Raw genomic sequence first — 26487 nt, 5'->3', positions numbered from 1 at the left:
TAAAAGGTCTTTTTTTCTAACTTGATTTTTTACCTAATTAAAAATTTCTACAACATGGTTATGGTCTCAATTGCTGGTTTCAACTCATCTTCAATGGAGCATGGTGCTCATTTTCTAACTTAAGGTCCCATTTAGAGTAAAACAGATGATAATGTAGAGTTTGTTTTAGGGCGGGGCTACCTTGTGATTGACAAGTCACTACTGAAGAACTCAAAGTGTGCCGCCATGATGCCTAAACTGATCTTTTATATACAGTCTATGCTTTCAGCTCAAAGTCCATTTGCTCCTACTCGATATAAGTCATTAAAAATAAATATAGGTGAAATATGTAGTATCATTTTAAGGCAGACCTCTTCAGCACTCACTGTGTGTGTAAATACACAGCAATACAGCAGGCTACAAACACACTTCTTAGAAAAGCTGGAAACAGGAGTCAGCAAATTAAATGACACTGATTGGAAATGTGAATACAAACAGTTTCTGAGCATCTAAGCTTTCACCGATTTTACTGTAATTTGTACAAAACCAGATTCACAAAAGTATAGACTAGCTGTCAAAGTAGCTGTTGGTGAGGACTACCCAGCACCCTCTGTGTTTCACTGTACATGTCATTCCTGATCTTATTGGTGCACCCAGATGGAGTTAAAATGGACAAATCTTAATAATAAAAAAAAAAAACTAAACTAAATTGTGGGGGTAAAAGTAAAGTGTTACCATTATCTTTAAGACCATAGGTGACAGAAAAGAGGATAAAGGAATGATGAATGACAACCAAAGGTTTCCAGTCAGATACAAACCACAGATGTTGTTCACGGCTAACACTTTAAGCCATGATTTTTTTTCTGTGTAAAACTAAAAAGAAAAAACAAACAAACATCACAATATAAACCTACATACTGCCTCCCCCCCAGCTGAAGCAGCCTCTTGTTATATTGTGTCAGAACCATGTTGCCTCTCCATCTGTGGTTGTTTCTCAGATCCCCTGGCAGGAAACACCATATGTACAGAAAGGCCTCATAAATTACTGATAAAGTCTTCCAGGCAGTACCACTATTCTTCCTTCACCCATAAATGGCTTGACCTATGACCAGCAGCTTGAAACACACTGGGAAAAAAAATACACCGCTCTTATGGGGCGAGGTGCAGATCGTGACTGAAACACCACTTTACTCGGAAATGCTCCATTTCTTAATGGAGAGGTCAAGAGCCTAATAGGACTTGGGGCTTAGATTTGCCAAGACGGCAACAGAAGATTTAGACCTAGCGAAGAAATGTGAGGTTTTCTGACTACAAAAGCCATTAAAAAAAGCTGGTATTTGAGTATGAAAGATGATATATAAAATTTGCTTTCTCGCTGAAATTTAGTCACCGAATTATACATTTCTACATACTTATAAAAATGTTGCCCCTATGAATTCCTTTCTGCTAATTAATGAGATTTCCGACAGAGTGGAGAATGTTAAAGAACTCTCTATTCAACTAGACAGTCTGTTCAACAAAACAGCAACGGATATTCTTCATGCCATTAAAATGCTCCCCTCCAAACAAGGCCAACAGGCCTCTGAAGCCCAGCGTTTTGTGAGTGTAGGTGTCCTAAATGTCCCTGCATGAACCAGAGAGAATAATACAGGCTGGAAAGGCATCAGAAAATATTAGTCTGCCGTCAGTGAGTGTGAATACTGGGCCAGGTTATTGAGACAACAGACACGCATATACACAAAATCCCCTGCAGTTAATCTCCCTAGCTTACTGTGTGCAGGGGGCGCTTGTGGATGACCTGTTCCATGACCTCTTACAGTTGGAACAAAATAGCACGACAAACAGCTGAAAAACACAATTAGTAACATTTGGAACTTAATAACAATGAGGGGAGTTTCAGTGTTTTTTTTGCATGAAGCGTTCCAAATGTCTGTCTGTCTCCAAACTGTAAAACTATTAATTGTAACAAAAATATTTTAATATCTGTACTGGATTTGCACTATTGACACACCTCTCACTGCTTTCTGTGTGACAAGGTTGGGTGAACTTCTTTCCAGCTAAGAAGCAAAAGTCATCTATACACCTTCCAAACTACCTTGCAGCTCAAGGAATGAAGTTCACCACCAATATCAACAAAAGCGGCCTCATGTACAATATGCCTTTTGAATAAAATTAACTGCATACTGCTCTTAAGTGGAATTATTTTATAGTCTTTAAAGCTTTATCTCATCCAGGACTATTTATATATTGGATTATAAACTAAAAGAAAAACCAACACAGTGCCTTAGTGAGGTGTTGGCCCACCATGTGCCGACTTAGACTTTTTGTACCAGATTTTGTGGTGCGTTGAGGTGCAATGACACCAACGTATCTATCCATTCGATGTTTTTGTGACTGTTGAAGATGTTCTGTGGTTAGCTGGCTTTAGCAGTGCTGTGTGTCTGCGTATCCATTCTGATATTGTATATTGCTCTCTTGGGAAAATGATCTAAATCTCACACAAGCGACAATGCAACAAGCACTCCTGAGGTTCAAACTTTCACTTGATTTGTTATGGATGTGTTTATTTCTACTAGCTGTCCAAAAATATGTAGACATGTGAGTTCATTTACCATCACAATGGTAAAATGAGATATTAAATCGAGTCATCCATCCATTCTCTATACACCGCTTTATCCTCACTAGGGTCGCGGGGGGTGCTGGAGCCTATCCCAGCTGACTCAGACGAAGGCAGGGGACACCCTGGACAGGTCACCAGTCTGTCACAGGGCTACATATACAGACAAACAATCACGCTCACATTCACACCTACGGGCAATTTAGAGTAACCAATTAACCTCAGCATGTTTTTGGACTGTGGGAGGAAGCCGGAGTGCCCGGAGAAAACTCACGCATGCACAGAGAGAACATGCAAACTCCATGCAGAAAGATCCCAGGCTCACCCCGGGATTCGAACCGGGGATCTTCTTGCTGCAAGGTGAAAGTGCAAACCACTACTCCACTGTGCAGCCCTAAATCGAGTCATCCGATACTGAATTAACCTGACAATTGTGTTTGTGAGGATATTTGTGCACAGTAGCTAAAGACCTTTTGAAGGTTTACTTAATTATACTTCTGTGCTACGCTTGTACCTTGTTGTCGGAAACTCTGCACAACTTTCTCACTGGGAACAGCAGCTGTTTATTACCACACCATATGATCCCAGAACAATGTACACTGCTCAAAAAAATAAAGAGAACACTAAAGTAACACGTTGTAGATCTGAATGAATGAAATATTTTTATTAAATACTTTGTTTTTTCCATAGTTGAATGTGCTGACAACAAAATCACACAAAAACTATCAATGAAAATCAAAATTATCAACGATGTGGCCACCCTGGATGAGCTGCACCTCCTGAGCCACTTGTCTGGGTTGTAGACTCCGTCTCATGCTACCACTAGAGTGAAAGCAACGCCAGCATTCAAAAGTGACCAAAACATCAGCCAGAAAGCATTGGAACGGAGAAGTGGTCTGTGGTCACCACCTGCAGAACCACTCCTTTATTGGGTGTGTCTTGCTAATTGCCTATAATTTCCACCTGTTGTCTATTCCATTTGCACAACAGGTGGAAATTATAGGCAATCAGTGTTGCTTCCGAAGTGGATAGTTCGATTTCACAGAAGTGTGGTTGACTTGGAGTTACATTGTGTTGTTTAAGTGTTCCCTTTATTTTTTTGAGCAGTGCACTTCCATAGGAACCAATCCAACACCATCATTTAACATGGTCCACGTACAGCAAACATAAGGAGTTAGCACAACTAATGTTAGCTGCACAGCACATCAATTTGTGAATTACATATCTTTTCCAGAAGTCAAAAAGTTAAAAAGAATGTAAACAGACTTACGTTCTCTGGGTGGCATCACAACTCTATTCCTCTAATCTTCCTGCATGTTTTCCAGGAGTTGGGTTAGCTAACTGTAACATGGACAAATTCATAAGCAGTTGTTGTTCCAAACACTATTCATTGACTGTAAATGATATGTCAGGTTGAAATGATACTGGATAATATCATCTTTTACAAAGCATTTTTTTAGATTCAAAAAGGACAGATATAGTTGCAAAAGCTGAGGTTGCATGACAGTAAAGTTTCCTAAATTGTAGAGGTAGTTTGCTTCAAAACTGGGCCACCTAAAAGAAACAAAGCCATGCAGTGTGTAATTAGACCTGTGCTTTTTAATGCTATGTCAAAATATCTGCTATGAAAAAACAGGAAAACACTTCTACAGTTAAAAATGTTTACTGCACTTTAAGCTACACCCCAATCAGTGATGTCACAGCAGGTGTGTAGCTGCACACTCACCTGCTGTGACGTCACTGGCTGGGGAGGAGCTTGAAGAGCAGAAAGAAGATTTAAAGGGGAACTCCACCAACTTCACATCATAGTATGTCTGAGATAGTGATGCGTTGGTCGCGGCTGCTGCAGTCTCTACAGCAGGGCTCAAGACTGCGACCAAAATGGTGCATTTGCGAGTTTTTTTTGAAACCGTGACAGTTACACATTTCAAGTGGTGGCATTGTGCCAGGTCATGATGATCACTAAGCTGTATTGGTGTTGCTCTAACTGGTACAGACAGCTGTGTTAACCACAATGGTGGAAAGTAGCAGTTTTAAGTATAAAGTATAACTTTGGTGTCTTGTCGTTTTTACACTTAGAAATACAGTCTTCACCTGAAACGCACCTAAATGTGCTGCTTTTCTGCTCATAGAAAAGATTGCATGTAGAAAAAAATCACTTGGTTATGTACTGGAAAAATCAAGACATTAGAACGCTCTAGTTCAACTCTTTTCAGGTCACTCTTGGTCACACACCTGTCTGAGCACCGCAGCTACCCAGCAGCTGCAACCTGCGATGTGGGGCGTTTAGGGAACATTGGTAGATTGTAGTCTGTTGATAAGAAAATGTTCAGCAAGTGATGTGTTTTGCCTGTGACAAGGTGCTCTGAGTGAAAGAGTTCACCACCACAAGCACGTTGACCTCTAACCCAGAGTCTACGAGACAGTTTGTCCAAAAGGCTCTGGTTGATTATGATTGATTCTCTAAGCCTCTCTATGATGTTTCTCTGTAAATAGTTGAAAGTTTATAGATATTATACAATCGGAGACTGGACCCTTTTGTCAAAATGAGATAGGGATTTGTTTTTGTAGCCCTCTGTTCCATGTTGAGTACAAGACAGATAAATAAACATCATATAATGTACGTTCTATACATTAGCAATTCATTTTACACATAATTTTAAGTTATTTTTGGAAATAAATTAATTGAAACAACAGAAAATCTGTAGAGCCGAACCATAAGAACTGGCTCTCTTAAATGAGCTGGAATTCTCATCACTAGTCTGAGGGTCTTGCATGTTTTCCTTTAACTCAGAGGTCAGAGCAGATTGATGACACACCTGAACTGACTACATTTCAGCACGAGTCGGAAAACCAAAATGGACGCCTTCAGGAAAATCCATTGTTACCCAGACAGGAAGGTGACATCAGAATCATTGAAACCAGCATATAGCAACATATTATGCAGTATTTTATGCATAAAAACACTGCAGCAGAATGCTAACAGATACAGTTTGGACACTGTTGATGTACTGAGAAGCCATCTTGGATATTCGGGTTGGCGAGTTTCTTCAGACTTTCCGAGTTACAAATCTGAAAACAGATTGGGCGTTGCTTGTGAAATTTCTAAAAAGGAACTTAGAAATTCTGACTAAGTTCAAAGTGAGTGAACACTGGAACAGTACTAGTGCATATGAGGAAAATAAATAGATAAATTAAGCATTTCGAGGCTCCAGTGGGAGTTACGCGAAATTGAATATTGCATTTAATGTACCTCAAAAGTGGCTGCCTTAAGGTTTGCTTTGCTGCTTTCCTATAATCAACAAGAGACTGACAATTCTAAATGAACATTGAATGCAGCCTAAGAAACGGCCTCAAATGATGACCAGACATAAAAGCTTGATAACAGCGTGGTGTTAAAAATTAGTAATGCTATCACGCCTCTCTCACCTCATTTCTGCTTCCCACACAACACCCCATAAACTCTGTATTATGAGGAATGCATCCATCAGGTTCTGACAAAGTCATTAATAATAATGATGAAAACTGAGAAGTTCAAAACATCAGACGATTTAAGTGTAAAATGGACTTTATCACATTCACATTGCAATAAATCTCAATTTGATAACTTTATATGATACATGGGGGGGGATGACGTACACATGATCCTTCAGTACATTAATTGCAATTCAGAGTGTTCTGTATACACACATATATACTTGTTTACGACAGCTGGTAAATACTGTTTAAAAGCTCTCCAGGAAAAATAAAACAGACTTGTTTTATGTTGAACTGTCCCAGCACACACACACACACTCACACAGACACACATACAGACTGCATTTGATTGAAAGACTGCTCTGAAATGCTACAAGACTGCTTCACTGTCAAACTGAAGTGAACTTACTGTTGCATTACGTACCATGAAAAGTAGTCAAACCCATTTCAAATATTGTATGTTTTTGTTATGAATTACTGCAGGTCAATAATGGACAGAAAATGGTGTGAGTGTTGATGAGATGCTGGTTAGTGTTAATGTGGAATATTCAACCCACTGCCTTTAGTAAGCGCAGCACTGTGAGGAACATGTAATAACGCAAACCCAGCATGTTTTAATGTCCCAGCTTATTACTTAGCACATGTGCAGATGAAAGTTTAATGAGCTCACAGTGAATGTGCAAATGTTAAGTATTCTTCCAAAGTGTCAAACACACTAAAATGACTGTAAATGAAAATGGCTGACAGTCTTGAGTAGCAACAGAACCACTGCGCGGCTTACAGATGTAAGCCTGAATCCACTATAAGGCTGCCGTTTTGGTCGTTACTCCGTGAGAAGGTGTCGTACTGTCACTCTGCAAATCTAAGGAGAGATAAGCTTTCTTTAACATTTCCGAAGACACACAATAAAACTTTTAAAAACTAGAAGTCTCTCAAACATAAAAGTGTGTATTAATTTTTCCAAGTACTGACTTCCATCCAATATGGACCTAAAGAAAAATAAACCTAAGAAAGACATCCAAGGCGTCAAAAATATAGCGAGACACCATGAACAGACGATTCAATATCAACCCGAATATCTGAGCATCATTTGAAGCATACATCATCATATCTTACCGACATTTAAAAAAAAATGGAGTGTACAGGACATAATAGCTATTTGTGATTCAGTATTTACACTTCATAATGAATCTCTGGAGAACAATAGACAATTTGGCACCCAGAAAAACAAACAAACAAACAAACAAACATGGATGCCACGCTGCTGTGATTTGACCAGCTGAACAATCAAACCCACAAAGCACAGATCGGGTCAAGTGACTCTTCATCAGAATAAAAATAAGTGGATTTCTCAATGATAATAACTTCACCTATAATTCTCTAATACTATTTTGAAAAATAATGCATTCAATGATAATGTTCCAGGTGGATAATCTTACTTTCATCACACACACACCCTCTCTCTCTCTCAGACACACACCAGTATCACCAAACACACGTAGAAAATACATTTTAAGTGGTTAACCACAGAGGAGCTGACAGATGGGTGCAACCTCTGTCCAACAACAGCAGCATCTCGACCTCTTTCACTCTCTTTGATGAGGAGGAGACTCCATCTTGGGCATCACCGGAAACGCGACTTGCTTTGTACAAACTCCAGCACACAACCTCACCACACATACAGTATCTCAGCTTGGCCTCAGAGGCGAAAGGTTGTCATAAAACAGGGGGAAACTGAAAACAATCTGTACCGGTTTTTCTGCTCAGGCAGATCCAGAGGACAGCACTCAGCGTCTGTCAATCTCTCAGGACCTCTGTGCCGGTCCCCAATTATCCTCACACAGCAAATCCCCAGCAGTGACTAAAGCCAGGATTGTTTTGCTGGTGTTAGTCTTTCCTCGTCCATTCTCAAGAGGCTGAAAAAGGCCGGTGAGCACAGAAGTTCTGCCTCCTGATGCGCAGGACAGGTCCAGAATGAGGAGGTTTTCGACGGCGAGTTTTCGCTCACATGATTACGCAGACCTCGGTGAAAAACAGACAGAAAAATGTGCTAAAAGTGAAAACTGTATCCTTTAAACTGCTCTGAAAAAGACATGATTAAGGCTTGCTGTTTTCAGTCTTTCCAGATATTCAATGAGAATTACCTGAATTCATTTTTGAGAGGAGCAGATCTGATTTCGTCTTAGATTTTAGATCACTACACTTAAAGAAGGTACTGCTTATCAGACTAGACATTCAGTGGCCACTTTATTAGGGAAAATCTGTACAATATAATGTAATCTACAAATTCCTGCCATAATATCTACCTTTAAATTGGTGAAACTGTCAGAAAGTGTATAAAAAGAAAGTCATAGTTTAAGATAATGTATCAGCCTACACTAAAATGAGTATGTTTCTAATTCATTGTCAGTCCTATTTATATACATTAGGGGCAGATGCAACTGTAACTTCAGTGCTGAAACATGTAATAAAAATAATACGACTATGTCAGGGTAAAAACCATTTATGTTATGGGTCTTATAGAGGTAGACTTTATGGCAGGACTGCTGTGCTAGATCTCATTGACTGGACAGGTGTAGCTAATAAACTGACCACTGAGTTTCTACAGTAGTAAATGGGATCCTCTGAAAGGGAGGACAGCTAAGAATACGTTCCAGGTGATAGAAAGCAAAAACAACCGTGAAAGACAATGCAAATGAGCTGCTGATTATGCACCAACGTCCCTCAGTCTGAGGACAAAAAGGAAAAGAAAATTCACATAGTCTGTTGTGTTACTGATGTTCTTAAAAGTCAAAATGAACAACAATTCACAGATGTTTTTTGGAAAATAAAAACTGAAAATAATGAGCCCTAATACAATGCAGTGGTTGCAGGAAGTGGGCCGGTACGTATCCTGACTGCTGACTTGTTTTGCTAGCCGCAGCTGCTTTCTTATCCGTCTTGAAAATCTACCTCTTTAATAAATAGTAGAAAAATAATATTTTCCTCTTTAAAATGCTTATTTCTGTATTTCTGTGAATCATTGAAGCTTTTTTCTTCTCCTACTTTGAAGTTAAGTTCACAAACATTCAGGAAAATGTCCACATATCTTCCCACACCATGTTGTGTAAGACCGACAGCTGCTCCTCTGGCTAAAGGCAGCAACTATCAGAGGAAACCAACTCTGGAGCGTCTATCTGCTGAACCAAGGAGAGCTAACTTGAAACAGAAGCCATGTTAGAGTCCCACTAGATCCAGTTCTTTGTTGAAAATACAGTATTTTCACTCTTCACCAGAAATGTCCAACAGTTTTCACAAACCTAAGGAGTGTTCTGTTCCCCTCCTGCCTTAATACAAGAGAGTTTCAGATGGAGTACTAAAGGGGGGGTCACATTGGGCTCCACAGCTAATTTAATTATCCACTGGACCTGAAGAATGATGAAAAATGAAGAACTTTGTCCTCCCTCGAGGCTTTTAGGTCCTCAATGAAGGCCAATAAATGGCCTCAAACAGTGTTTTGTTTGCTCCTGAAGGCTGTTATGTGCGCTCGCTTTTGAGTCCTGAATGCTAAATTCCTTCAGAAAAAACTCAACTGAAAAACCCATTTGATGTCATTTACTGGTCCAGGTCTGGTCATTTTCGGTGTGTATAAAACTGTGTACACCTGCCAGACTTTAAATTGGGCTGAATAAAAGAGGGGCAGAGACTGAGATGTTGGCACAGCGACATCATGACGCATCATCCAATCAGGCCAAAAGTCCCGGCGGCCAAAGGACACAGCTGTGGCGTCTCCCTCCATACATCCATCCATCCATCCTGACAGTACCCACTGCGTGCTGTCTAATCGAGCACAAATGTCTTTTTAAAAATAGTCTCTCTTATAAAAACAGTTCCATCCCTGGCAGGAGGGCGGATCAGCACTCTGCGTCCACACTGTGCACCGTCACCGCGGCCTGCAGGTGGTGTGTATGCGTGTGCAGCGGGTGGTGGTGTGTGTGCGTGTGCCGGTAGGGGTGGAACTTGTGGCTGAGCAACGCTGCCGTCTGGGGAGGCGTGTCCAGGTCCAGGTCGTCGTCGTGGTTACCAACGTCAACACCGGCCGAGAGCGGGTCGTTGTTTCCGGGTGGGTTCTCGCTGTCCTCCTGTGGACTCATGGTGCTGTAGCCTGGACACAAAGACACGCACTGACGTCAGCATTACTAGATTTCTTATTTTATGACTCTTTCTTCCAAATAAAAGTCCTGAATGATTCCTTAACAGCCAGGTACAGCGCCCTCCATAATTATTGGCACCCCTGGTTAAGATGTGTTCTTCGGCTTCTAATAATTTTTTTTTTTCTCTAAATAATATAGGACCACAATGAAAAAAAGAGGAAAATCCAACCTTTAATTCAAGTGCATTTATTCAGTGGGGGATTTTTTGTATTTATTTTTTTTTTTTAAATCACACTTTAAGAAATAATTCTTTTACATCAAATCATGTGTGCCACAATTATTAGCACCCCTGATGTTAATACTTTGTACAACCTCCTTTTGCCAACAAAACAGCACCTAATCTTCTCCTATAATACATTTTTCAACAATTTTCAGTGTGGGAGTATGCTTCTGCAATAAAAATTGAATTTATTTTAAGGCTTTCAACACATCTTAACCAGGGTGCCAATAATTTCGGAGGGCGCTGTATAACGAAGAGCGCTATACAAAAATATAAGATATGCTTCACTCAAATTGACAGCTTGAAATGTTATAATCACAAATGGTAAAGAAATGCAAGCATAACTTGTTACCAGTGGTATAATATTTATTTATTTTTTACTCCCTTAGCACACTGAAATCATTCTCAAACGTATTAATCAGGTAAATCGTTTCAATTCATTATCTGGTCTATAAAAAGTCTGAAAATAAGTGGGGGGAAAAAATCCCACAAGTTGAGGTGACATCTTCATATCTCAATAATATTTAATTTTTTAACTATATGATAGAAACAGAGAGAGGCACTTCATATTCAAAAAGCAAGGAACAAGCCCATGTTTGACATTTTTAGATAATAAAGCAGTGATTTATTAGTTATTAAAACTATGTTTACCATTAATTTACACGCAATGATGGCTACGACCCAGAAGTAGCTGCTCTGCTTTAGCCACTTCTCGTAAAATTTTTTATACGGAACTGAAAAAAAGGGGGATTCACGGTTCATTCACTCGTAGCAGAATGAATACAAAGAACTCAACAGCTACTATAACACGTGTACCAGTTTGGTGTAGCTTGATTGCATTGATTGAACAGAAATGGGAAGACATCGGAAAGGCAACAATTCAGCAAATGATGCCCTCCAGACACTCAGCACAGAAACATTCATGTGAATACACGCTAACTCACAATGTTTCTGAAGGCAGTACCAGCTACTTGATGGCACATTGACAACTAAACATCGCCTCTGGACATTTTCTCTCCTTATGTTTTCAGTTTTCTCATGAAATTTGAAACAAAGATGCATGCATATTTATCACCACGTCTCTACACATCTTGCACATACGTTTAGCCTGAGGAGACGGAGACATGAGCCAACATGGCTGTTAGGATGCAATGGTAAGTGGAGCAGTGGGAGGGCAGGGCTGCTGTCACACAGAAAATGGATTCCTGGGTCAACCAATAAGTAAACACAGGATAAACTTTGTGAAAAGAAAATGTAATGACAGCAAATATTGCTTGCTGACTTCTACAATGCCCATACATACTACTAGGCAGTAACACTCATAAATCAAGTACTTCAATGGCTTTCATCCTGCTTAATAAACATTACAGCAGCAAATTTCACTACAAACCATGTTGATTTGCTGAGTTTCTTTCATTTTCTACTTAGAATGCAAAGATTTACATAGACCGCCCTTATACACTGAGTCAGTTCCACCAGCTTCAGGCCCAGGAAAACCATCTGAAACACGGAGTGCAACTATGAAAAATAATTTAGGAGTGGATCTGGAAATGAACCCATTTCCTTTCATTCCTTTATCACCATCTTTTTCAGCTTCTGAAATGACACCAGCAACATGCTACACGATGGAACGCCAATCTGTTATTGCTGTTGGAGCAAATAACCCTGTAAGCCTGAACGCCTCGACAATTATATTTATAGAAAAATCGCCGTCATTTTGGATGATGAAACATTAAACCTCCACAGGCAGAGAACCAAGTGATTTGAGAGCATGTGTGTGCATCTGTGACATGCAGGATCCAGGCTGAAGGCAGTAGGTTGGTCTGGCCTTGTGTTACATTTATCTCCTGCCAACACAAGTGGCTAACTGTTCGATGTTTAACTGGTAGATAAACCGGCATGTAAATATCTGATGTTGATTTGTGGGTTAATGTTTTACCTCCAGAAACCCTGTTTAGGAACAACTCCAGGCCCAAGCCAAACTGTTCAGAAAATCCTGACAGTCTGTAAGCAGCTAGTATGCTACATAGTTAGACACAGTTGTGCTTTGACTTACTGGGATGTTGCTAAGCAGCATGTTTTGTTTACTGTGTTTGTCTTAGCTTAGCATGTTTACATGGCAGCGATTACAAACTAGCACTAAATACATGGTCTAGCAGAGGCTGAGGGGATGTATTTAAATATGAGGTGATGCTATAGATGTAAAGTAAGTGCATCACCAATTTTATGTAAAGAAAAGGGATCAGCAAAGGTATGGCAACCCACACAACATCTGCTGAGCCATGTAACTCACAGCAACAAATGTGTCCCATTCTGGAACTAGAGGAAAAGTCAGTTACACAATTTCATGGCTTTAGCTGCTGAGACAGACCAACTGAAAAAAGAGCTAACAGAAATTATTCATTAGTTTTTATTCTTCCTGTCATGGTTAGTGCTGTATGTCCTGTGATATAATGTCCCATTATCATGCTTAATGTACTTTCTGCCCCTCAGTATGGAGGTGGTAGAAGAAGTATTCAGATCCTTAGAAGCACCAATGCAGCAATGTAAAAAATACACCATTACAAGTAAAAATCCTGCATGGGTTAAAGTATTATGTACTTATACATTTCCATTAGCAGCAAAATAAAGTTAAAGTAGTGGCTCAGTCCCTCTGACTGATATATTATTATATATGAGATGATTAGATTATGAATAGTGAAGCATCAGTGTGTCAGCAGGATGTCACTGTTGTAGCTGCTGAAGGTTTGATCTATTTTATATGCAGTTTTGCAAACCGGAACAGCAGATGAATCTGGAGGCTCATCACGTAATTTATGAGACAGTGAAGAAGAAAAAAACTTTAAGTTTTTGGACTTTTCCTCTATTCTTTGCTTTTTAGTGGATCATTTAGGCATTTATTAAAATGAAACCATGTGAGACATTTAGAGGGAAAATTTGTGGGAGCTGTTAACGCCTCACTGACATCTGAAATGTGACCCCAACTACACACTGCTTTTGGTAAGCCATCACAAAGCAAAAAGGTTGAAAATCACTTGTTTAATCTTTAACAATGTGTAAAATCTTCATCTTAAAAGTATCCACAGCTGTCAAATAAATGAAGAAGACAAGAAAGCACAATGTTTCCTTCTGAAATGTAATGAAATGCAAGTAGAAAAAAATCATCAAATGGAAACATTCAAGCAAAGTCCAAATATCTCCAAAGTGTGCTCAACTACAGTACATTAATTGGTTGTTCCGCCGTTGTAATGCAGCATCATGCCATATAAGACAATGTCATGCACGCCTCACTGAGGTGTCCTAAAATCCCTCACTAGAGTGAAGCTTCCTCGCACATTTCCTTCCCTGATCCTCCAAAGATTAGCTGGGCTTTGATACCAAAGCAACCAGACAAAGAAAATGAGAGACAGAAGACAGAGCAGAGGGAGTAGAGCAACAGAGACAGAGAGGGGGGAGACGAGCAAACGAGAGAGGAAGAGAGGGATTAAATCAAATGAAGGGATGGAGACTTCAAAGAAGTTCTTGACACGGAAGGTGCCAAGTTCTGCACAGTTTATCTCTGCTCTCCCCAAAGCAAGAGCCGGAGCTTCAGGTAAATCTACTGCTAAGTGTGTCCTGTTGACAATTTTCAGCTGCACCAAGTGACGAAATCAAATCCTCTTTAATGCCAAGAGATGAGCATAGACAGGGAAAGCTACCATGTTATTGCATCTTGGAAACAGACTTCAAATGTCTTATTTTGACTTTTGAAATGTCTTTTAATGTGTGGAACATGACCCATTTGAATCCTTAAAACAAATCCTGGCAAAGCAGTTCTGTCTCTGGAATACTGAAATATATACTGATTAAGCTGACTGCATCTAAAGAAATACTTTACGTGCTTTTTCACCTTCTTGTTCAGAGTTAGACGAGAAGATTGATACCACTCTTATTTCTGGGACCAGTCTCAAGGCCAAATCATGCTTTTCGCATCCCCATGACAATACATGGTATACACTTTGTCATCCAGCCAGTTCTACAAGGTTCCATGCAGATGGCTCTAAGGATGTCTGAACGTAGCCCGAAACTTCTGACCATGGGGATGGTAACACGGCAAGTTGCACGACAACTGCACATGTGCTTAGAAAACAAACCACCAACCACATCTTTATAATTCCTCATTGAAAGAATGAAGCATTCACTGCCTGACTTTGAAGGGGTTTTGGATTTATACATACACGCTTTCTCACTGTGGTGTCCAAACACAGCAGGAAGTTCTCAATTCTTTAGAAATCCTGTGTTCCATCCACCCACTGAGCTCAACATATCTCAGGAATATCACTGGCACGTATGTAAAAACTGCAAAGTCACAGCAAACCTCTCTAGCTATCCACATGAGCCATGTGTGTTTTTCTGCCTTCAATATAAAGGACATGTCATGCATGTTTGCTTTCAGTGTCCACAATGGTCTTGCAAAACCACAAATTAGTCTTTGTACTTTCTGCCTCCACAAGGGTCTGCAAGAAATACATTTAGTTGTCTATCCAAGTTTGTGACAGTTCACATGGACCCCTCTGTGGATGTTTGCATCCAGCTCAGAATTTATGTCTGTGTGTGGATGATGAATGTGCATGCGTGGAAAATGTAAATGTTGAGCTTCTTTTCATGTATGGAGCAGAGTACTCCCAGTGGACTTCAAGCAGACTAGAAGGTTTTATAAGGCCAGTGTTACATTTTTTGCATCTGCTAGTATGCAAGTGTCCCTGCATGTCAACATGCTGTCTGAAATTTTAGCTAAAAGGGCAGCAGAGCGCATCCTTGGTAGTAGTATGTATGCATAAATACACTGTACTGCACATGCGCGGAAGGGAGTCCTCTGAGTTAATTCCAGCAGACTAGAAAAGGCAGTATAAGGTGGTCAGTGTTAGACTCTACATCTGTAGGTAGGCTGGGTTCCACGTGATGTAAATTTAGCTCATGCGGATATCTGCATACAGCCCAAAATTTGCGTCTGGACAGGGACAACATTTCAAGGGCATATGGTGTGCATGCCTGACAGTAGCGCGCATACTTAGAATACGTAAATATGATCTACTGATGTGTAACAGACTGGTCCAACTGGACTCCTGCAGGCTAGTATAATAGCAACAGCTACATGTCTGTGATGTCCAGAAGTGAGTATAATCACTGCTTGAGAAAATTCACGGCTTGTAAAAATACAGCTATTGCAAGGTGCAAATTCGCTTAGCTTCCTGTAAAAGCTACACAGAGGTAAAGCATTAACATTATCTGACCGAAAGTTTAAAAAAAAAATGTTAATAAACACATATCTTGTTTATTTAATATACACATAAACCTAAGAGTAAAACTACAAATTTCTGTTTTATGGGAATGTGTGCAAGACTGTTGCATTTCTCATTGTAGCACAGTGATTAGCTAAGCTAAGCTAACCGGCTGCTAGCTATACAGCTGCATTTAGTGTACAGACAAGTATAAGCTTCTCATCAACTCTTGGCTACTACTAGAGCTTCTCTTTACCAGATAACTGTGCCGTTAGTATGTCTAGTAAAAGGCGTAAATCCAAAAAACACATACACAAACCTATTAATACTATTCTTCCTCTAATTTTTTCATAATTTGGAGTTGTGCTCACAGGCCGATAGCCTCCAGCTGGTCTCCAACAGTAAGACAGAAATGATTACACACTATTCTTGATGTCTTTTGCACAAAACACCATACAAATATAATGTCTGTCTCTACACTCAAGTTATTAATTATACTGTATGTAGTGGTTTCATGTATATATACAATCTCTAAAATAGTAGGGTACAGGGGGTTGAAGTAGGAGATTATATGTCTATGCGGTACTCATTATTAAATGGGTAGTTCTAGCCCTTGCCTGGAAGGTAATGCAGCTCAGACCAGCGCCGCTGAACAACTCACAGTCTGTGTGCGTCACTCATTTAATAGACTTAATGCTCTGATGTTTTCAGTGATCTGCATGCAGCTTGAGAGTGTGTGTGTGTGTGTGTGTGTGTGTGTGTGTGTGTGTGTGTGTGTGTGTGTGTGTGTGTGTGTGTGTGTGTGTGTGTGTGTGTGTGTGTGTGTGTTTTATCATACCCTTTAGCGATATGAGTGAGTGAACAGTGGTAGGAGGGCACCTTTGACCGAGCAGAGAAGAGCAGCAACTTTGAAGCGTCAACTTAGTAATGAATTTGTTTTAATCCCTGCCGGACTAACACCCCCTCTTTCCATTATTTCAAACTCCTCTTCCTCTCTGTCCCTGTCCTCTTGCCCTTGCATTTCACTTATTTCCCTTCTTTCATCATGTTTGCATCTCTCCATCTCCCCACTTGTCCTCCATTTTCCTTTTTGCGAGCTCCCATTCCCAGTCGTACAACACGTCGCAGTCTTTCCTGTTCATTTATGTAGATTTAGCCAAAGCTCCTTTGAATCACTGTGTTATGTTCTCTCTTTGGCATAAGAAAGATAAATCAGATGTCCTTAATTAATACATATATTTAACACTTATTTCGTAAAATATTACTTTAAAAATTCCTGTGGAAAAGTAGTCTCTTTGATATTTTGGGATTATCGTAACTTAATGTGTAAAACATGTTCAGTTATGTGATACAGAGGATGGAAAACACACGATTAAAATCAGTAAACATGATCTCATCTTACTAATAAAGCAGATTTTCTCGGTTTCTCCTTCTATCCTGCATGCCAGCCGACAAGCTGCTACTTCTTTGTTCCATTTCATCCCACTCTCCTCTCTTCATGTTCATCTTTGTTCTCATCATCAGTTATGCAACAAGTAAAAGAGACACTCAGTGCCAGGAAGTGGAGTGATGCCATATGTAGGTGGTAAGAGCCCACGTGGGTGAAGCTGTCCATCCACATCAAGTGTGAGACTTGCAAGTTCTACAAATGTTCGATAGTGAACATGAGCAACTCTTCCTGTGCTTGAGAGGAGAGAAAACAAGGTTCAGAGCTGTGATATAATGAAAAGAACAAGCCAGGAACAGCTGAACCGCTGCCAAAGAACAGAGAGCTAACTGTAGATTTGAGACTCAGCTGCAGCACTCAAAAAGTAATAAGACTTATCTTAAAAGGCGATACATAAACCCTAAATATGACTGTTGACAATGTTGCTGAAACTAATATTAAGGGTTTATTTTCTATACTGCACCAAAGGGTGTCAAAAGATGTAGATTTTACAGAAAATAAAACTTTGTTTCATGTTCTGTTGCTTCTCTTAGACTGGGTCATGGCGTGTCAGAAACGTCACACAGACATTCTGCTATCTGATATCTGTCAACTCTTCTCGGAGAATCCTGAGGTGTTTCCAAGCCAAGTAGGATATGCAATCCCTGCAGCATTTTCTGGCTCTACCCCAGGGGTCTTTGCCCAGACAGCTATGTTCAGAAAGCTTCCTGATTCTATCCTTAAGCCCTAACTGACTCCTTTAAACACAAAGGAGCAGTGACTCCAAAGATCCCCCTGAATCTGTGAGCAGCCCGCCCTGTCCTTTATAATAACGCAGACAACCTGCCCTTCTCATCTTGGGCAACGTAGTAAAAGGCTTCCCCAACTCCTAATCCAGCAGTTTATTATTAAACTATTTTTGTGTGTGTAGGTGGTGATGGATCTATATAGTTGTGCTCATACACATATTCCAAATTTGCAGTTGTATCCGTGCTTCCAATGTGTCTGTTTGAGGCCAAGTTTCAGGCTTAATCATGTGGTATAACGCTTACTGTGTTCATGCAAGATGGGCCAGTTTTGTAACAAATGAATGACTCATTTTTCACAAATTACATTATTTTAGACTAAACTATCTGCTGCACAACATGGAGTATTGGAAAATATCAGCTCTATTTATCGTAAGTACTTTTCACAAAACGCCCACTGAATATCCTCAACCACCCCGGTGACGTAGCTCAACCAGGGTTTTCGGCACTTTCAGCCTCGTGACACGCATGCAACTATTAGTAAGAGACAAAAATTCTACAAAATCAGTTTTGTTTTGACAGAGCATTACTTGTACATCAGCAATGATGTGCTCCAGGACACGATACTGTGAATAAAACACATTGTAACGCTTTTTGTGAACCCCCCAAGCCTCTGATAATGTGTGTACATGTGTGATGTCTTACCGTGGTCACTCTCTGTCCCGGATCGCCCCCAGTACCGCCGTCTCCGCTCAGGAGTGTGAGTGTGTCTCTCGATCACTGCTGCTATGAATCTGGTGTTACTGACTGAAAGTAAAGACAGCACACGGGTCAGCACCTACAGCCTGCATATGCATAGGAATCAGGTACTTGTGCTGTCAAACAGTAGCTTCACGATTCATAAACGTGTTGTGCAAAGGTAACTCAGATCAATGAGCTAACAAACAGCACTCACTGATTCCTCTGTCTTCATGACTGTCTTCATCCCTCTCGTCTCTCTCATTGTCAAGGTTGGACATTCTCACTGACATTTCTGGAGCGCCGCACAGGTAAAGAAGAAGGGAAGAAGATTAAGAGTAATGCCAAAAATCAGAGAGATGACACTGCTATACTATAGGAATAATATTTGAGAAGCTTATGTGAACAAAGCCAAAAACAAGAGCAACGGATGTCTGTGTGACAGGCAACCTGAGAACACGTTGAGCTCTGTAAATGGGGCTCAGATTCAGGGCGCAGACAGGGTAATGCACCATTTAAAGTAGTTTTAACTCAGAATTTGGCTGCTCATGCAAACACTGACACATGCAAAGCTGAGTAGTGCAACTTTATGAGCCAATCCCTCAGTCTAATGCCTTGTGATAATGTAGTCACATAGTCCACCATCTATTTTAAGTTGCTTACCAAACTATCAGACTGAAAGTGTCTTGGAATGATCAGTTTTAATGAGGCTGTAATCTTGTTTGATGTTTTCGTCAATATAACTGAGTAATTACACAAATCATGCTGCAGCAGCTGATGCTGTGTTGATGCTAATGTCAGCTCTTTAGCTCCAAATGCACTTGCCACAGTGCTTGTAAATGACGTCGTTTTCAGACTTTGTCTCTTTCTGTGGCATTTACAGAAAAGGCAGCACATAGTGATATAGTACAGGCCAACCAGAGGCATACAGATTACAAAACAAAGTACTGCAAAAGAAACTGTGGAATAGCTGACATGCGTTAACTGATTATTTTAGAATTACTTTATTTACACTTCACTGTAAGTTTCACCACAGCTCCAATAAGAGTGTGTGTGTTGTAAGAGTAAAAATAAAGGTTGAAATCCCTTGCATTCATCAGTCCTACCCTGAGCGGCCAGTGGGGACATGTGCTGGTGTGAACGCCTGTGGATCTGATGTCTGTATGCATAGACAGCCAGCACCAACACCATGATGCATCCCATAATGCCCCCAGCGACTGGACCCACAGGGGCGCTCTTGATCATGTTCAAAGACGCCACCTCCTCATCTGCAGAAGAAAGGAGATAAAAAGGAGAGGCAGAAGGTTGTTTAAAGTATTTCAGATGGCTCAAGAAGAGACAGTACAACAAGCCAGTATCAAACAGCTCAGGCTCAGATCCTAACTCCTGCTGCGAAGCTGGGACACTTTCTACTTCATTTCTTTTCTCTCATCGGTGTGAAATGCCACCAAAAAATTATTCAGCTTCAGGCAGAGGGCCCATTTTATTTTTGAAAATGCTGATAACTGAAAGTAAAATAACCTAGCAACAGGAGGGTTATAGAAAAATAAAAAGTTTCAGAAATATGATGAGATCATGTTTTTGCTGTCCCACGGATGCAGAAATTCACTTCTTTTGTTACTGTTCATTTTTCTTTACTCTCCTGGCTGACAAGAAACACCACAGTGTATCTAGAAAAATGCTGAATACTAGTAGAATGAATCTAAAGCACTGAAGTATAGCTATCATGTCAAAGATATAGAAAATTTAAATATTTACAAAGGAAAGGATCTATGTGATTCGCTTCTTGGGGTGAAGAAACTCACCTAGAAGTCCTAGGCCGTCTGCATAGGGACTCTTGGCACCCACGATGCCCCCAAAACACTCCTTCTGCAGGGCACAGTACGGCTTATCGAGGTGAGTCTTACCATCACTGTCCACCATGCACCACTCGCAGTCCAAAACACCGAAACAGTCACTGCAACATGTCGCAGAACATAGAGGTCAAAATGACATTGTCATAGAGCAGAATTTATCTTTGTTTTATCAGTGAGAAACGAGTGACAACATATTTCACATATGTCACAATTGTAAATACTACTCAGGATAGAAAAGTACATCTTTTCTAAATTTGGTGTGTTTATTTTATGGAAATCTGCCTGGAACTGGGAACTGCATTGTTGATCTACATGGACAGAAGCATGTGATTAAAAACACTTGTGATTGCTTTAACAGTGCATTACGGTATATTCTGCAATACAACACTCAACATTAAGCTTCCAGGATAAACCTGAGACAAAATTATAAAATAGAAATCTGTCCGGAACTGGGAAACGCATTTCTATTGTAAGTGAATTCATTCTTTAGGGACTTAGTCAGAATTGAGACCTCTATCACACATCTTATTTATCACCACTGGGTGGCAGTGTGCTCTTAATGTATATCAACATCAATGTCATGGTTGCACCTTCATGGTAAATGTACGTGTCTGCTGGTAAATGCCTCTGTAGGACTGTTTGTATACATTTAACACATGTGTTGCTCTGTTCACTATGCTTGTTGATATGTAGTGAACATGTACAGTTGAGTGTGTCTACCTGCTGGTGTATCTCTGGCTACAGCGGGTGTTGACACACTGGGGCAGGGTGTCGTGCAAACTGGGATCAATCACATTCAGACTGACTGGCTCTTGATGCACCTCACAGCTGGGGTTCCTGCACAACGCACACGCACAAGATGAAACTACAGATGGGTGCAGATACATTTGCTCAGTCAAAATACAACGCAACATTCGACCGACAACATCCATCCAAATCCTAGCATGAAATAGGATTACATTTGACAAAAGCATATACAGGAAAACTGACATAAAAATCAAAAATTAAAGAGTGAGCGCACAAAGTAGCGTCCTCAGCATGTCGATTGACGCAAAGCAGCTCTGAAGAGACAAACATCGATGCTGCCTGACACGGAACACAGAGAGAAAACTGACAGTGAAAAATGGTAATTGCACGTCTTCCTGATATAAAGGAAGAAGGCATTCGGAACATTGACACGCTGTCAAAGGCAGCTGATGGCTGATGAAAGGAGGTGGGTGAAACAAGAGCGAGATGTGAGAAACACGACGAATGATGGACAGATGCGGAGTCGTTTAAACACTAAAGGAAAGGAGTGGGATAGACGGGGAAGGTAGTGAGATAGTGGGGGTGAAGTAAAAGTGAGGAAACACCCACAAACATTGACACAGGAAGCAGCAGCTAACAGCTCCCGAAATGTTGGAAAGGACAAACACATGCCCACAGCTCCAATCATGATGACAGGAATATGAAAGGGACTTGCCAGCTTGAAAATACAGTATGTAGGTGCATTTTAAGACACCATGATTAAGTAGAAAGATTTTTTAAAAATGTGCTTTAGAAACATTGTTTCTGCAACTCAGTCATTAGTGCTCAATAGTAATGACAGAAAAGAACAAAATGGTAATTTTATATCAAAGAATTTGCACATCAATCTAAATTTAAATAGTTTTTATTACACAAGTATTCAAAAGTAATTTATGGAAAAATGTGATTCTGAATGAAAATGCTCTGATATTCACGCTAAGCATGCCTCCTCTTAGCATTCATACCGTCAGTGCAGAATTGAAGACAGTTAAATAAAAAGATTAACAGAACACGAATAACAGTTTTCTACTTTTTCTCACTGTCCATTGCATTTATTTTGGAGGTGCTGTCTGTCTGGAGTGTGACTGAAAGCTCTCAGTGCAAAATACTCTGATACACAGAAAAAGGAACCCATTTAAACCTTTAGTCAGCGCAGCAACAAGAAGCTACTCGTGCCTTTTCATTGAATATCAGATCCAAACAGTAAGAGCTCTGACTTTCCTGTTTCTTTTTAAATGCAGCATATTTGAGAACTTTTGAGATCATAGGAACTAAAATTACAAGCCAAGGCTCTGACTTCCACCTTGCTTCTTCACTATTTTAACAATCCACACAGCCTATGAAGAAGAATCAAGCATGATCTAAAAAGTAACCACCATCAAAAAACAGTCCAAGCTCTTAAAAACTTTCAGCCAGTGATGACTGAATTCCACCATGGAGGGGTGACGAGGACGGTTTTTTCAACTAGCTCCTGAATATTGTAGCCGATCTCATCTTCCTACAGCCTTCCTCAGTGGCTAACATGCTCACTGCTCTGCATTTAGAGTGCTCCCTGATGTCAGATTTTGTGCAAAACTGATCTCATGTAATATTGTGTGTCCATATGCCTTTTTCAACAAAAGTATAAGAAAATGCCATGTTTTCTTTTTTTTTGTTGCCATTTGTACTTAGGTCTCATATCCTGTGGCTGAAAATTTAAGGACATATTGTTGCAGACACGCTCCACATGTACCTGTAGGATTGTATGTGCTTTAGACATGTACTGACCTGTTCTCAGCGTTGGAGAGGTTGCCTGTGCACTCGTTGACCTCCAGAGGGCACTCACACGGACACTCACACTCATTCTGCTCCATTCTGAACAACACAGTCAGTTACAGTGCAAGTTAGAGAGAGAGAGATTGTTGCCATAGCATAGATTATGGCGGATAACAATTATCTTAATATATTTCTGCTCAAAGCAACTACTGTCTATTCAAAAGCCCACTGTGTAGCACCTTCTTTTTTTTTTTTATTAGCTATTAGGCTATAATGTGATTTTAAATACAGTTATCTGCTGCTGCATTACACTGTGAAAGTCAGAATCTTATAAAACAATCTTTGCCTCAATCCTTTTTAACAAGAGCATCATCTTATATCTGCAAAGCACAGAAGAGCCTCAGAGCGAAAAAGTAAAATGTCAGTGTGTTAATCAGTGTTCTGTTTTAGTAATGACCTGTGGCAGTTGAGACAGAGCCGGTCCACCGTGCTACAGGCGCAGAACGCCAGAGAATCACACGTCTCGTTGACGATACCAGCAAAGGCGTTGGTGCCAGGGATTCTGGTCAGGCGGTATTTGGAACAATGGCTACCATGGACCAGGTTGGTGAGATCTCCCTGAAGGAATAAAGTGAGGAGGAGTCAGAGTGAGTAGAGCCTCAGTTTCTGAAGGTCTCATGCACTTCATGAAGCTATATAAAGCTAATTTATCAAATGTTTTAATCAGCGGATTTTAACTTCAATCTGATTAGACATCTTCATAGAAAATTTAACACTATGGGACATGAGCTGTCTAGAGAAACTTTGACTGGCTTTCTGATAGTAATCTCAACCACCTCTTTATAATCTAACTATGGACATGAAACAAAGACCAACTATCCAGTACAACATCACAATAAATGAGAATCTGCAGGTTGCAACACTCAGTATCACCACTAGATAGCAGTGTCACACTATTAGATATTCACATGCCACTTAGAAGCCTTGAGAAGTTTATGACAGTCTCAATCTGTCTCCTTTGAAATCCTTCCTACATCCCATGTTTTTCTGACTTACCACTATGCTAGTGTTGAACTTGTAGAAGCGCTGCACTGTACGGTCACTGAAGCTGTTGCAAAGGTTTTTCTTCACAAAGTTGGGGTGGTTCAGGATGTCATTGGCCACTAGTGGCTCCTGCCAACAAAAAGCCAGAATGACAAAGCAGGTTATTTAAAAACACAGATATAGAAAGAGGAAGAAATATCTGAATAAAATTCTGCACAACATTTTGCTTCTGAAAGCTCTTAGTCATTACTGAAGTGTATATTTACAATCTTGTTGTTCAGGGATAGGAATGAGTCTGTTGGCATGGGTTAATTCTTTGTTTTCTAGATTGTTAGACAAAGTAATGAAAATTAATTTGTGTAGTTTACCAGAAAGTACTGAACATGTGCACTGTTAAAAAACACGGTCACTGTGAGCTTTTCCCGTTGTGTTGTATGTATTTATGAAGAAGACAGTTTAATTTATATTCACTGTTGTCTTTATGTGTGGCTCTGATTTGTACATTGTTTATCAGTCTTTGGGTATTTTACCTTGTGTGTAATGTGCTGCTGCTCTGCAGGGGCATGACCTTTGGGGTCAATGAGGGTCGGGTGAGCGACCAGGTAGCCTCTGTCCTCCATTATAAAGCACCTACAATAGACAGATAAATATAAGTAAATATGGCAATCAATTGAAATAATTAACAAACTTTCATTAAGCATATCAACACTATCACATACCACCATTTCTCAGATGCTTTATTTTTCTTAGTATTACACTCCGCATCATCTATCTGTATATTACAGCTCCATTCCGTTTTCCACCACTGCTTAACTATTTTGCCAAATTCTGCTTCTCACTGTCCCAAAGCCCTTTTGGGCTAATCCTGTTTTACAAGGCCTCTGGACACCAACAGAGAGAGCATGAAGGAAGTGGAGAGAGAAAGGCTAGACAGACAGGGGAAGGAGTGGAGACTTTTAGAGAAGGGACTGAAAGAAAAAGGATGAAGAAAACAAAAGACAGACATAAAAGCTGGAGAAAATGTGTAGGACTGTGGCAACGCCACATCTACAGCAGGAATGTCATGATAATCAGCTTATGTCGTCCTCCTTTTTTTCCTTCTCAGTCTATCAGTGAGATTAATTCTTGCTCAGTAAAACAGAAATGTATTAAAGGAATTCAAGGTAAAATGGAAAGGAGTTTAAAAGAAAATGAGTCGACCATCCTCTTCCTACCTGATCTTGTTGCCTTTGTCCTGGTTGCAGATGGGCAGCAAGTCCAACAGGACCTTATAGAAGTAGCGAAGTGTGAAGTCGATACCCATCACTGCAACAGCATATCCAGGGGCCATCTGAGAGCTGCAGACAGAACACAAGATGCACAGAGAAAATGCATCAAGAGGATCAAAAATCTGAGAACTGCAAAAGTTTTGAGCCAAACTGTGCTGTGATGGTGAAGTAAGGTGTGCGCTGACGACTTATAAAGTCACTATACTGTACAGTTCTTCCACAAGTAACCCTACTTTTCTACAGGTCTTTAGGAAAAACAAATGTTTGGAGATGAAAAATCTCCATTAAACACAGAAAATGCCTCACAGACAAGCATCTGCAGGTTCTCGTGAAATCTGTTTACTACAGACTCTTATGCTGTTATGCTCACTGAGCGAGTGTAAAACAGCGCTGTAATCCTGACTTATCAAACACACAGACACTGAGTGTTTGTGTATATACTGAACTCTTGCATGCACTGTGGTAAACAGCTCTTATTGTACTGCTGAGAGCAGAGCTGTGGCCATCGTGGTGAGTTGTACTTTAAGTTCACTGGACTAGAAACAAATACTTGCAGCCTTTCAAGCGCAGACGTCTGTGTAGAAAACATTTTGCAATCACTTCTATGGTAACTGGGCCAAAGGACAGGGTGTAACACTAAAATTTGTAACTTGGCTTTTCCTCCTGCACAAAACCACGAGTTGGTAGCAGACACTGACTTGCTCGAGGGCACTTTGGAAGAGCAGATACTTGAAGATAATTGTGACTGGACCCAGACCATTTGGTTGAAGGATATCATGTCACTGACTAAACAGCCCCGAAGCAAAAATGGTCAATGGTCTCCTTTAGTTTCCCTCAAATTATTTCCTGTCTTCAGAGATGGTGCAGTCTGGCTGAAATGACTTCTGGGCTGAGAGCCTGGCTGCCCGCAATGATGTCTTGGCTCATAACAACAGTGAATCTGTTGAGCAGTATCTAATAAGAAAAGCTGATAATTTTATTGCCAAGGTGTAAAGATTCACACAAATTTGTCAATCATTAAATGCTTAACGCAAGTGAGCAAGTCAATGAAACAGATACACGAGGAAACGGACTTGAGTTTTGCTCCGGCACAGTAAAATACGATCACATTCACTGATGTG

At 40.3% G+C, this 26487-nt stretch overlaps 1 protein-coding gene across 1 annotated transcript in view; it reads right to left on the bottom strand.

The window, feature by feature from the left end:
* Window positions 1–6146: 6146 nt before the first annotated feature.
* Window positions 6147–26487, bottom strand: part of cachd1 (cache domain containing 1) — a 117750-nt gene continuing 97409 nt past the window's right edge. Inside the window, exons 17-27 of the mRNA XM_022204529.2 lie at window positions 25313–25435; window positions 24629–24728; window positions 24111–24227; window positions 23512–23672; window positions 23067–23153; window positions 21234–21350; window positions 20463–20614; window positions 19764–19925; window positions 18875–18952; window positions 18625–18726; window positions 6147–10217 (exon numbers count right to left, since the gene is read on the bottom strand). Of these exons, the coding sequence (XP_022060221.2) occupies window positions 9967–10217; window positions 18625–18726; window positions 18875–18952; window positions 19764–19925; window positions 20463–20614; window positions 21234–21350; window positions 23067–23153; window positions 23512–23672; window positions 24111–24227; window positions 24629–24728; window positions 25313–25435 (1450 nt within the window). The 3' untranslated portion in view covers window positions 6147–9966. The remainder of the gene's footprint in view (window positions 10218–18624; window positions 18727–18874; window positions 18953–19763; window positions 19926–20462; window positions 20615–21233; window positions 21351–23066; window positions 23154–23511; window positions 23673–24110; window positions 24228–24628; window positions 24729–25312; window positions 25436–26487) is intronic.

Source organism: Acanthochromis polyacanthus, chromosome 4 (assembly GCF_021347895.1).
Source record: "Acanthochromis polyacanthus isolate Apoly-LR-REF ecotype Palm Island chromosome 4, KAUST_Apoly_ChrSc, whole genome shotgun sequence".
Taxonomy (NCBI): Eukaryota; Metazoa; Chordata; class Actinopteri; family Pomacentridae; genus Acanthochromis; species Acanthochromis polyacanthus.
Note: the sequence above shows the minus strand (reverse complement) of the source record. Positions and strands in the feature narration are given on the sequence as shown.